Source organism: Podarcis liolepis (assembly GCF_965112155.1).
Source record: "Podarcis liolepis genome assembly, chromosome: 8".
Taxonomy (NCBI): domain Eukaryota; kingdom Metazoa; phylum Chordata; class Lepidosauria; order Squamata; family Lacertidae; genus Podarcis; species Podarcis liolepis.
In genome coordinates, this window is record NC_139560.1 from 57,451,761 (window position 1) to 57,465,099 (window position 13,339).

At 39.7% G+C, this 13,339-nt stretch overlaps 1 protein-coding gene across 3 annotated transcripts in view; it reads right to left on the bottom strand.

Annotated features, from left to right (window-relative positions):
- SLC66A2 (solute carrier family 66 member 2) overlaps positions 1-13,339 on the bottom strand; it is a 57,060-nt gene that overhangs the window by 28,840 nt on the left and 14,881 nt on the right. Inside the window, exon 4 of one of the 3 annotated variants that reach the window (XM_083518831.1) lies at positions 12,149-12,202. The exons of the other annotated variants lie outside the window; for them this stretch is intronic. Within the exon in view, the coding sequence (XP_083374957.1) occupies positions 12,149-12,202 (54 nt within the window). The remainder of the gene's footprint in view (positions 1-12,148; positions 12,203-13,339) is intronic. 3 annotated transcript variants of the gene reach the window in all.

Sequence of the window (13,339 nt, forward strand, 5' to 3'; positions counted from 1 at the left end):
CTCTCATGCCTTAGAAAGCCTTAAAGGTGGAGAGTTATGAAGATAGGAATAGTGAATACAAATAATTAAAACCAGGGCTATAGAGACTTCAAATTCTGAGGCAACAGCATTACCTTCTTAGGAATCACTCTGTACATAGCTGTATTATTATTTTTTTAATGCTAAAACCAAAAATGTATAGAGAGTACCTGGTAAAGCTCTGTTTTAAAACCTTTTTTCTACATGTCTGTATGGAAACTCTTTACAGCTTCAATGGATTATTGTATAATCCAATCTTTGTAATTCAGGCATGCATGAAACAACAAAATATGAATTCACAAGCAGTATGGCGTTGAAAGCCAGTTACACTCACAAAATGGCTTAATGGGTATTTTTGTAAAGGCACTTACACCCAAGTTTCTAAAGCACCAGCAAAAAAATGTTAGAAACAAAATGATGTATTTGTATTCTGAACCTACCATCATTTAACATTTGTAGCACATCAACAAGGCACAGCAGCACCAACAGCCAAATATAAATCAATAAATGGGGGATGATGATGATGATGATGATGATGATGATGATAATAATAATAATAATAATTATTATTATTATTATTATTATTTATTTATATCCCGCCCTCCCCAGCCAAAGCCGGGATCAGAGCAGCTAACAACAGTAAAATAATACAACATACTAAAACCATTTAATTATAAAATGATGTCAGCTCTTGTGCTGGTTGTCTGAGACTTGAGCTCTTCCCTGTGGGTGCTGTAATTTGCCATCTAACTTTGCTTTTGCACTTCATTGGGATACTTTTATTGGTAGATCAGGCAGTAAGAAAAGCAGTCAAAAATAGGAAAAGGAGTCAAATCTGGAAAAAAAGAAAAAACTAAAACTTTATCTCAGTCCATGTAAAAATAATAATAATCTCCCTCTATCCCAGCAAGGGGACTTGAGAACAAAATGGCTGTTGCATCTCAAACAAACTTAGACCAGAGTGTCACTAAATCTGATCTGTAAACGATTATGCTGGCAATTAAATCAAATCAAGAGCAGATGATCCCCAAGATTCAGGCTTTACTGTAGCTGAGGACATTGGGGCAGGATTCATCAATGTTGTGATGACATGTGTTACTATATCTTTAAGCAGAAGACAATCTTACAAACTAGCCTGTCAGTTAGCACTTTACTTCAGTTGATTGATACTGCACAAATATGACTGCTTGTTTATTGATAGCATTATCTGTTATAAATTACTACATTGAATATAGAACGTCATATGGGCGACAGCACAGATGTGAACTGTCCAGCCCGTACAGAAATGCAGTGAGGCTTCAGCCTGCAGGACTAAGTTATATGACCTCAAATGCGAAACTGATCTTACTTCCCAAGGTCAACTACCTGCAAAATGTTTTCATGGCCTTGTAGAGACATGCAAGAATAAACTGTTTGCTAGATCCTGTAGCCACGGTAAGCCCACCAACAAAGATTCTAAATCCCAGCTGAGGGATATGACACTTTGCTTCCTATGCTATTGTTTCAAATACAGTGGTACCTCTGGTTACGAACGGAATCCATTCCAGAGGTCCGTTCATAGCCGGAAACCACTCGTAACATGAGGCACGCTTTCGCTAATGGCGCCTCTGGTGTGCGATTTCCGCTCGCATCCTGGGGCAAAGTTGGCAACCAGGAGCAGCTACTTCCGGGTTAGCGGAGCTCGTAACCCAGAGCGTGCACAACCAGAGGCGTTCACAACCAGAGGTACCGCTGTACCAAAAATTGAGCGGGGGGGGGCCTAAATGGACTCTCCTGTTCCAAATGCAGTTTTCTGATTTTATTTCCAAAACACACTGCATTCTGCGAACACTAAGTATGTACCATCTCCATTGGACTGTCAGGGGAAGAGCTACCCTCCCTTAAGTTTTTTTTGCTAAGTATCACTTTGGGTTTTCTCAAACATACTAGAACCTCCTTTTCTGATTAGTCCAGTTTTAGCTACAGTCCTGTTAGCACTTACCACCTGAGTTTTCTTTTAGGAGACGTGGTACCAGGTGCTTAGTAAAATACTTTATTGTAATCTGTTATTAAATCCAGATGCAAAACCTACATAGAAAATAAAATATTGACGCCTGAACAGTAATGGGTTAGACAAAAGGAAGGAAGTTGAAAGTTGGAAAAACCCTGTGCAAACATAAGGAGGTTAAGCCTCAGCGAGTCAGCAAGCTCAGAAAGCCTTCACAGCAGGATTGAACTTGTGTTTATCCCATTTCTCTAACAGTTGGCGGAGAGGGAGAAGGTTTGTGCTATCAAAAGAGATTTCAAGGTTAAGAAGTCCTGGCAAAATAAGAAAGATGCATACTCATCACTGTCAGCAGAAAAATAATTGGGTAGCAGAAAGAGTGTGTTAAAAATACAGGATTCGGCAGCAGGAGAGGGCAGAAGACCTTTGAGAGCTCAATTAAAACTGTCAAAAGAAAAAGTTAATGTTTCTCAGTAAATTTTAAATAGAAATAAATACCCCACAAACTTCCATACACAGTAGAGTTAAGCTCCGAAATTGTATGGATAGCATTCTCAACTAATGTGTTTTCAAGTGCCTTCTCATAATGAATAAGAATTTTTATTCAGGAGAGATTTGTCGGATCCCTTTTATTGATCTATTTGCTTGCCTGAAACGGGGCGGGAGGGGGGATTAGAAGAGAAGCCAGGCAGGTTTAAAAAGGACTTTTCTTCAGCTTATCAACTGTTTCATCCATTCACTTGACACAGAAACAGATAAAAGTTCTATGGTCATAATATTTTTAAATATTAGCAGGCAGTGTTTGACTCTGAAAAGCAGAGATGGCTGGACCTACTGTTTCCTATACAGTGGTACCTCGGTTTAAGAACGCTCCTGTTTACGAACGATTCTGTTTACAAACTCCGCAAAACCGGAAGTAGTGTCCCTGTTTGCAAACTTTACCTCCGTCTAAGAACGGAATCCAAACAGTGGAAGGGCACTGGCGGCGGGAGGCCTCATTAGGGAAAGCTTGCCTCGGTTTAAGAATGGTTTCAGTTTAAGAACGGACTTCCAGAACAGCTTAAGTTCACAAACCGAGGTACCACTGTACTAGAAATTCTGACCCCTGTTCCCAAACTCTGTGGGAGCTGGTTGTGGGACCAAGTAAAGGCACTGAGACAGATTCAGAGGTACCCAGAGCAGAAATCCAGTAGATGTGGAGGTAAAGGCTTTAAATTCACTGGGCTTGGCTCAGTCGAATGGAGGGGGGGGAATATGCCAATGTATCCCAAGCTGAGCCAAGGGGGCGGGGGGCGGAGTTTACACCAGCATAGCCTGGTTGTGCTGGGAATGTCCCAGCTCAGCAGATATCCATTGGATCCTAAGCCATTTCCTTAAGACTTGCCTCCTAGATCCTGAATTGCTCCCAGATCCTCCAGTTAGCTTTCAACATCTATTTTATACTAACCAGAGATGAGTCTTAGTATATACTGCCAAAAAATAAATAAATGGATAAATCCAAGATTGTGCCTTGAACATACCTTCAAGATCAGGGGTAGGCAACCTCAGGCCTGGGGGTCAGATGCGGTCCAATTGCCTTCTCAATCCGGCCCGCGGACGGTCCGGGAATCAGCATGTTTTCACATGAGTAGAATGTGTCCTTTTATTTAAAATGCATCTCAGAGTTATTTGTGGGGCATAGGACCCCTGTTCAAGATGCTAACTCTGAGCCCACCTTGAAGATGCTTACTCTGTTAGCATCCTGGAATATGAGTCAAGAAGATTACTGCTGAGAAAGGAAGAATGGGGAAGAGAGTGGAGTAAAACAACCTCGTGCAGGCTTCAGCAAACTTTTTCAGCAGGGGGCCGGTCCACTGTCTCTCAGACCTTGTGGGGGGCCAGACTATATTTTGGGGGGGAAATGAACCAATTCCTATGCCCCACAAATAACCCAGAGATGCATTTTAAATAAAAGCACACATTCTACTCATGTAAAAACATGCTGATTCCTGGGCCGGATTTAGAAGGCGATTGGGCTGGATCCGGCCCCCGGGTCTTAGTTTGCCTACCCATGACCTAGTGTATACTGAGTCCATTTTAACAACCACCTGAACACCCAGAGGCTTTGTTGGGACAAAGCCTACGGAAATGAAATCCAGTGAAATTCTGAGAAGCTAAGTGTAAAAAGTGCAAATGGAAAATAAATACATACACCCGCACACATATTACAGTGACTAACAAAACAAATTTTAAATCCTAACAGCAAACCATTTCAGCTTATGCTTCATCCCTTGCTCTGATTAAAATGATGCTGTTTCCAAGGTGGCAGTTCTGGAGCTTTGAAGGTGGGCTACTAGAAAGACCCTCATTTGCTGAAGCCACGTGATGCTAGTACTATCATCTAGATTGAGGTCACGTGATGCTAATGGGTCCAGCGTGTGCACCCAGTTGTGTACATCCCTTTTTGCTAACATTGCTGGATCTGTTGGCATCTCTTTAGCAATTCAACAGGCTGTGGTTCTCAGAACTGGATCCTACCAGGATCCAGAAAAAAACTTGTCTGAAGTGCTGTTTGATGCTTTATCTGCTAAAGATAAAGGAAAAAGAAATATACTCAACAAGAACTTGCCTTTTTAATGAATGCTCTAATTTGTTATGTGTCTTCTATACAGCGGTACCTCGGATTAAGTACTTAATTCGTTCCGGAGGTCCGTTCTTAACCTGAAACTGTTCTTAACCTGAAGCACCACTTTAGCTAATGGGGCCTCCTGCTGCTGCTGCCGCGCCGCCGGAGCACGATTTCTGTTCTCATCCTGAAGCAAAGTTCTTAACCTGAAGCACTATTTCTGGGTTAGCGGAGTCTGTAACCTGACGCGTATGTAACCTGAGGTACCACTGTACTTTGCCTTTGCTTCCTAGTAGAGAGAAGGAATCACCACCAATGGGAAGATGCATACATATGGCACAGCTATTTAATTTAATCGTTGCAGGCAAATACTATTTAATTTCAATGTTAAGTATCATTTGCTCAATTCACTGCATACTGAGCAACATGCAGCATCATTGCACGATCCTTTAGAGATAGGCATAAATAGGAACAATTGTGAAAATACATGAATCTTGTCCAGCCAAAACAACTATGAAAAGCGAGGGAGGACAGAAAGCAAGATGAAGAAGAAGAAGAGTTTGGATTTGATATCCCGCCTTTCACTCCCTTTTTAAGGTGTCTCAAAGCGGCTAACATTCTCCTTTCCCTTCCTCCCCCACAACAAACACTCTGTGAGGTGAGTGCGGCTGAGAGACTTCAGAGAAGTGTGACTGGCCCAAGGTCACCCAGCAGCTGCATGTGGAGGAGCGGAGACACGAACCCGGTTCCCCAGATTACGAGACTACCGCTCTTAACCACTACACCACACTGGCACGTTTACTCAGAGGTATATCCCACAATACGAAATGGAGCTTACAACCTTGCTAGTGCTTTTAGAATTACAGGCTAAGTCATTTATTGTCTATCATGTAATGTGGGGTGTTTCGAATACCCAAAGAATGAGCAAACCCTCTAAAATACAGCCACTGAAGCATTTCACATGCAAGAGAGCTTTTTCTGCTCTGCTGGGAAGATTACATAAGGCCCAGATGCTGTAGTAAGATGCACCACATCTCTAATATGCCACATTGAGACTAGACATTTGAAAACGTCAGCAGTTTCTTCTGCATTCTAGGTCTCGGCAAGACCAGTTTTTGCTTTCTACCAGGTTGTTTTGATCTTTTCTTAGGATAGATCCAAATAAGTCAATGTTCAAATAATTTCTCCCTGTTCTATACTTGGCCTACAATACATGTCCTATAACATGCTCCACTTCCAAGGGATTTCATGAGCAAATTGTTTCCTTGCAATGGTTTTCGAATATTAGGGCTATAATGTATGAGCCAGCACTGTGGTAGCATAATACTAACAATACAGCAAAATAGCTGCAGAGTACTATAGGGGCACACCCTTTGGGAATTGGTCATATCCTGGTCCCCATCTTTTCTGGGTGCTTTTTTTGCATGTGACAATATTGCAGGTGGTAGCAGTGACAGTACTTGCAGGAGGTGATATATTTCAAAAGCATTAGCATATTTAACATATATGTAATAACATACAAGCTACATATGCCTATGATTTTGAAATGTGACTAATCTTGCAATGCCACCAGCTGAATTAGGTTGTATGTTCTTATAAACAGAAAGCTGTTTGCCATCTAAAATACAGTGGTACCTCGGGTTAAGAACTTAATTCGTTCCGGAGGTCTGTTCTTAACCTGAAACTGTTCTTAACCTGAGGTACCTCTTTAGCTAATGGGGCCTCCAGCTGCTGCAGCGCGATTTCTGTTCTCATCCTGAAGCAAAGTTCTTAACCTGAGGTACTATTTCTGGGTTAGCAGAGTCTGTAACCTGAAGCATCTGTAACCTGAAACAGGTACCACTGTACCTGCTATTTGACAAAGCTGAGTCTCCAGAGAATATTTTATCTTGGAAAGTAGGAAGGGGTAGCGGTGGCAGGGCCAAGGAGAATTTCTCCAAGGCATGGAAATACAACCACTGTACAGCTTGTTCTTCCTATTGTGCCAACTGAAGCAATGCAAAGTGAAGAAAATTCAGGGTTTAATCTCTAGGTTTAATCTCTAGCCATTCGTGGTGGGGGTTTTTTACTCCCAAAATCACAGCATTTTGGCTCCAATAAATTTTATCCTAAATGTATACTCATCATGCTTACATAAATGCTTTCAATATTTAATGGCTGCATTTGTACATTTTTTCCAAATATAAAAAATCAAATCAATTCCCTTCTTCCATCGTCCCTCCCCTATTCTGTAAATCCCAACATTTGAATGCTGCAGGCGAGCTACATCTACCAATTACATCCACTATCAGAACCCTGAGTACCAAAGAATATTGGTTCTTGTTTTCCCTTAAGAGCTGAAATTGCTTCTTTTAGTTTAACTTATACAAACTGAAAACAGTAGTTTCAAGATCTAAGAGCACCCTCATGTGGTTAGATACAGCAGTTGCATCTTTTTTAGAAGTTTAATTGAGATTTTATTTTATTTTCTAATAAGACCTCATTTCACTCTTGCGGGGGGGGGGGGATGTTTCCTGTTACCCACAAATGCTCTTTTTTGAAATCAAAACCAAGTGCTCTTTCAAAGTGCAAGACTTTACATCATCAGCACTTATATGACCTGTGTCTGGAATTAATCATAGTCATCTTCCTTTTCCATCTCCTTATTTTGACCAGTTTCAGGATGGAAGATTCCTGAAATTAAGAATCAGACTGAGTTCCAAAACAACTGGATGCTCAGCTTAGTCTCATCATTGGCTATGGAAAATGGAAAGGAATGCTAGCAAGAGAAGCACCTCAGCTGAACTCAAATAGTGGACTTAGACTCTCTCTCTCTTGTTTGCTTTGATGGATAATGTTAATTGGTTCGCTATTTTGGCTTCTAGTAACAGAAGAAAGCAGTCCGGAACAACAGGCTGAGCTCCAAAACTGTAACTGCTTAAAGTAGGACCTTGCAATACACGGCAGAAGCAAGATAATCCATTGTTGAAATATTCATGTGTTCTGGTATCAACCAATTAAGGCAGTCACATATTTAATTCCATATATCTAAGTGAGGATCATCTTCTTGAGGGAGCCTGAAGCAGTGGCTCTCAAACAACACAAACGCTTTGACCCTCATTAATCTCTATGAAATGGTAGCTAAATTAACATTCATAACTGGAAGCTGGCTGATCATTTCAGCAGATGGAGACGAGAAAGGAAAGGAAATTGGTGGAGGAAGTGAGGACAGATCATTTTAAAAACACAGGAAGAGGTGAGTGGTGCCACCTGGTTGTTTTTAAATCAGCACAGCTTCCCCCCCCCCCCAGCTCCTCAGTACATCCTATCATTTTAAATTTGTACATGTATATAACTTGGAACATATAAATGCAGCAGTCATTTTCTCTCCACATAGCAATCGTTTAAAAACAACAACCAAGGAAGACGGATTAAGGCAAAAAAGGGAGGAAATACCAACACCAAAATTAAAATAATGGCACTATTTTAAAGCACTATATAAATGAAATTTTATGACTAAAAGATATAGCACTCCCATGCTGAGTGGGCAGCAGCCAGTATGAACAAGCACCCTAATACTCCAGTCCTGGAGATGGAAAATGGTCCCATTACAAATGTTCATAATTACATCACACTTTAAAAACAGGAATAGCCAATGTGGGGCATTCCAGATATTGTGGACTACAATTCCCATCATTATTGACTATTGACCATAGTGGCTGGGGGTGATAGAAACTTAAACCCACAACATCTAGAATGCACCACATTGGCTACCCCAGCAATAAAATTACACATGACAGGTATTTCCTCGAGGGAGTGGAAGGTTCACTGATGATAAAAGCATGAGGACTGGTTTTGGAGATAGTTGGTTTGGTTGCCCTTCCTGACACTATTGATCCTTATGCAGACAATAGTGTTTGAACCCGCCCCCCAAAACCAAATGCATGCAGTATTAGCACACTAGTATCATATATTCATGGAAGTGTAGACAGAATCATTGAAACATGGACTATTGAGTTGGGAGGGACCCCAAGGGTGATCTAGTCCAACCCCCTGCAATGCAGGAATCTTGCCTGCAGCCATCCCTGGGTGGGCTTGAACCACTGACCTTCTGATTAACAGCCAGACGCACTGACCATTGCGCCACAGCGATGCCGATAATCTTGAGCATGGTAATTTGAACACACTTTATGACTAGTGGAACAGTAGAAGAGGTCCACCATTATCCTCTATGTGCAGATCGCAAATACAACTGAGGAATTTTGATGGCAACCAAGAATGGCTAGATACTGCAGCAGGGTATCCATGAACTGCCATGATATATCATTACTAGATCCATATAATAAAAGGAACTTAGCTTCTCATAATCTAGAGACTCTAGTTCTCCAATTTCCTTGGTAATTACCAAATCAGCTGGCTGGGGATGGCAGGAGTCCTACGAGAACTATAATGTTAGCGGTCAAGCAAATCTCACCTGTGACACTGAAACCACAACAGCATTAACAAATGACTAATTTGTTCAGAGCATTGTTGTAAACATCTACCATTCTCTTGATTCAGAGAATGATTCTTCTAAGATGATAATCCAAACATGTTACAAGTGTATAACTTCTTGTTCAAAGGAAAACATTAATCACCTTCAAAATATCACTAGCACTGATGAGTTAAACAATGTAATGTAAAAAAATCAAGTTTTTTTTAAATAAAAATACTTTATTAAGAGGACCAAAGGCTTAATTTGAATATTAAAATTTGCTTGAAATGTTTTATTCATTATCTTTGCTCCTCATTTGTTTCCTAAGTTGTTTCTATTCGAAAACAGAAAGCTATCCATATGCTTAAGAAAATAAAGAGTCCACTTTCAGAATAAAGTACTAGTTAAAATCGTTCTCCTAATTTTTCTTTTTGGGTATAGAAGAATCAATGACACTAAGTGGTTTGCTAGACTGCTGACAAATATGCTCAAGAGGGACCTCAGAGAGCATAAGGAAGTAGCTCAGTTTGTGACTGGGAGGTAATAGCAAATGACAGCTCCAATATCATATATCAGGTTTACTGAACTTCTATTCATCTACACCCCCTAGGTAACATTGTCACTCTAATATACTATAGCATGAAATAGTAGTGACAGTTTCCAAGGACAACAGATACTCGGATAAAGTGGAACACATCCTTCTTTGAGCTAACAGCACTTTACAAAACTGTTTTATCACCTAAAAACTCTGGTTTAACCAATTTCAAGAATAAAAAATGGAAAGTATTTATTTTAGCAACACATACATTTTAAAGTGCATTCTGCAATATGCAGGCATAAACAACTCTCATAATTCAATCGACGCACACACAATTTAGATATAAAAAAATGCTATAAATATGAGAAAAAACAAATTGTTGCTCACAGAAAGAGGAAACAAACTACCCCAGAATATGATTAATAGTTCTCTTTAACTTAATTGTCCTTCCTTGTATTCAGGAATCCCATTATAGAAACCTTTTTGTCTCAGGAAGATCTTTGCACAGCAGCTTCTCAGCTAGCAAAGTGAGGAATGTCACATGATCCTTCCCAACTGGTTGGCAACATGCACAGTGTGGGAGAATGTATAACACTGATCTGAATGGCATGGCAGCAATATGCAATTCATTCGCCTCACTGGCCATTACTTGGTTCCTTCCCTTTGCATCCACCCCAGGCAATATCATCAGTAGGCAACATCACAACACCATGCCCACCAGTGGCATTCTAAGGGACTGGTCCATGAGGTTGAGCCCCAAGTACCACCTGACCCTCAGAACTCTGCCCAGATCATGCCCCATCCCAGGTCACACCCCTCACTGGCCCTGCTCCATGGCCTCCTCAACACACACAAACACAGATATCACACATATATAAAATGCCACATATTAATATGCACACATACATCACCCTCTGATTTTTGTGCAACTGAAATGTCACCTATTGATTAAAGGTAAGAGTCCCTTCCCTACCCTCTGGTGCACAGGCTGCATCATTCTCATTTTTATAGGATGCAAGTACCCATCTCCTTCAACTCACTTCTTTATCAGTTGTCCGCTACTGCAAGCGACTATACAGAGTGTGCTTAGTCACAGATTCTGGCATGAAAGCATAACTGGCAAAGCTCTTCTTCACCTTTGAAGGCTACATATCCATTTCAAGTAGGCATGTTGAGAACTCGCACACCCATTTTAATGAGCTGGAGCCAGGCCTGTAAGCACACTTGAGCCGCTAAGGAAAAATATTTGGCTTTTTGCCCCCACAATCTGCAAGTTTTGCTAAAGCACTTACTTTTCCACACATTCACAGAGTGCACATTTTCATTTAAACCTTGAACCAGGTTTGAATGACTCCCAGCACATGCCCTGATTGATACTGAAATTAGCTGGCAAGTCTGCTAGTTCAATATTGATAAATAAATATGCATTAATGCAACACTTAACTTTCTCAGGCTGTATTATTTATATTTTTAACTTGAAACACTTGCTAATAAAACAACTTTAGTAACCTTTTTCTGTGTTACAGGAAAAAAGACAAATGAATAATATTTCTAACCTTCTAAACTTCAACATATTATTGTTTTCAACCATGCACCACAAATAAGACAGGAAGCAGAAATGTAAACAGGGAGTTTCAAGCAAGTTTACATCCTGTGAGTTAGTAGATCTTTGCACAGCACACTGGTAAAGATCACTACAAGCTAATGATGGAAATCAAAGAACAAAAAAAGATGCAGCAAAGGTTTTGCAAAAAAGAAAAACCCTTTTTTGGAAAAAGATGCAGCAGAAAATGTTCTGAACAATAGAATAATTAAACTTGCACACTGAGAAACTGTTATTTCCTCCAATTACAAAATGTAAGGAATGTAAAATACTTTGCAGCCTCTTAAAAAAGTGCCTCCTATTGCAATCCATTCTCTTCTGGCTGCTTCAAGTCTTGCAACAGATTCAAACCTATTATAGGCTTGGATTATATTTAATCTCTGTGGCAGAGTTGTCACACAGAAACCCATCTGTTCAGCTCTAAAATGCAATAGCAACATCTGCAGGTGCCATATCTCATAAATCACCTGGATTTTATTTTCCATCTCCTACAATTTACCAGATGCTGGCAAGCGAAGTTGAAACAACCTGGCTATGGAACTCTTACTCTTGAACTTCAGGCATGAGAAGAATACAACATTATTACTGAGTGCATAAAAAGGGGAAATAAAGATCAATTAAGAATGTGCACATCACGGGACCTAAAAATTGGCCAGGAAACTAACATAGAATAATATTTTTTTAAAAAAATGTGTGGAAGGAGTAAAAACTTGCTTGAGGAGCAAACCTGAATGCATCTTTTTCCTCAGTCAGTGTTAAAACTGAAGTGGGATTTTATTATTATGAAAAATGTAGCACAGGCATCGTCTTCGTAGAAATGATAATCATGCATTCATTTCTAACATGACAAAAATATTAAAAGGGCAAAAAGTAAAAATAAAAAGCAGTGAAGAACAGATGGTGTTCAGATGGCAACCTCATGCAGCTTGGGTTTGTAAAATACATACCCAGAAAGGATCTCTTGGGAGGTGTTTTGATTTCTTCATCCTTACTATCTGCAGCTACATTAAAACATTGAAGAGAAAGCAAAGACAAAACAGACTAGTTGACTCCATATAATAGCCAGCCTCTTAATTTGCTCTAAATTAGTTCAGGGTTAGTATATCTTGCTGGTAGTCATGCTGGAAGGATTTGGTTATTTTAGTTCCTGTGCTGTCTACAAGACATTCTCCCCTGGATTTTGAAGCTAGATACAGTAATAATTGAGTCACAACGCACTGCTTAAAAAACATCTGAGAAATAATCTGAAATATGTATTTACATAAAAACAGAGAATCCACAGCTTGAGCAAGTATTTAATGCAGTATATACAGCAATACCAAACATGGATTATGTTGTCTTTTTACACTACTCTTAAAGAAAATCTAACAGTGTGTTTCACTATAAGGCTTACGGAAGTTAAAACAGCATGAAATAGTTTACCCTCAGCATTTTGATAAACATTACTTAGGGATAGATGGCTTGATTGTAAATCACCATATACATTGCATGTTCCATGTTCAAACTTCAGTGAGTTACAGAATACTGGATTCTTTGTTATTTCACTCCACTTGAGATAAACAGTTGCACACACTTCCTCAGAGTGCTACGAAACCAACAATTACTTAATTCAAACTCTAAAGCCATGATTGTGTATATTCTGTGCTTAACACAATTAAATTCTGGGCAGCTACCTCAATTCTGCGTTCTGTAAATTATGAATTCTGTATACGTTTTGCAAATCAAGGAATTTAATATGCTTGCAGAGTTTCTGTTACTTTATTTTGCTTTAAGGCAACAACAAAATCAATGTTCTAGTTAGCTCCATGGCTAAATTAACCTTGATTCTACCTGCACACTGGCTAGCCTAACTTTGCATTCTAATACCTGGGCTACAAACACACTTAAATATACATATATATATATACTCAGGATACCAAATCTGAACAAATGTACAGCTTTTCGACACTGGAACACAGTACAGGCTAGTCAATTGAGTGCAAAAACAGACAGACCACAATTACATATATGTCTACTCAGAAGCAAGCCTCATTGAGTTGTGGGACTTATACCAAGGTAATCATATACAGCACTGTAGCCTTAGTGTTTGCTACAGGGGTGTTTCAGGTGTTCATTTTCTTTCTTCTTCTCCTTCTTAT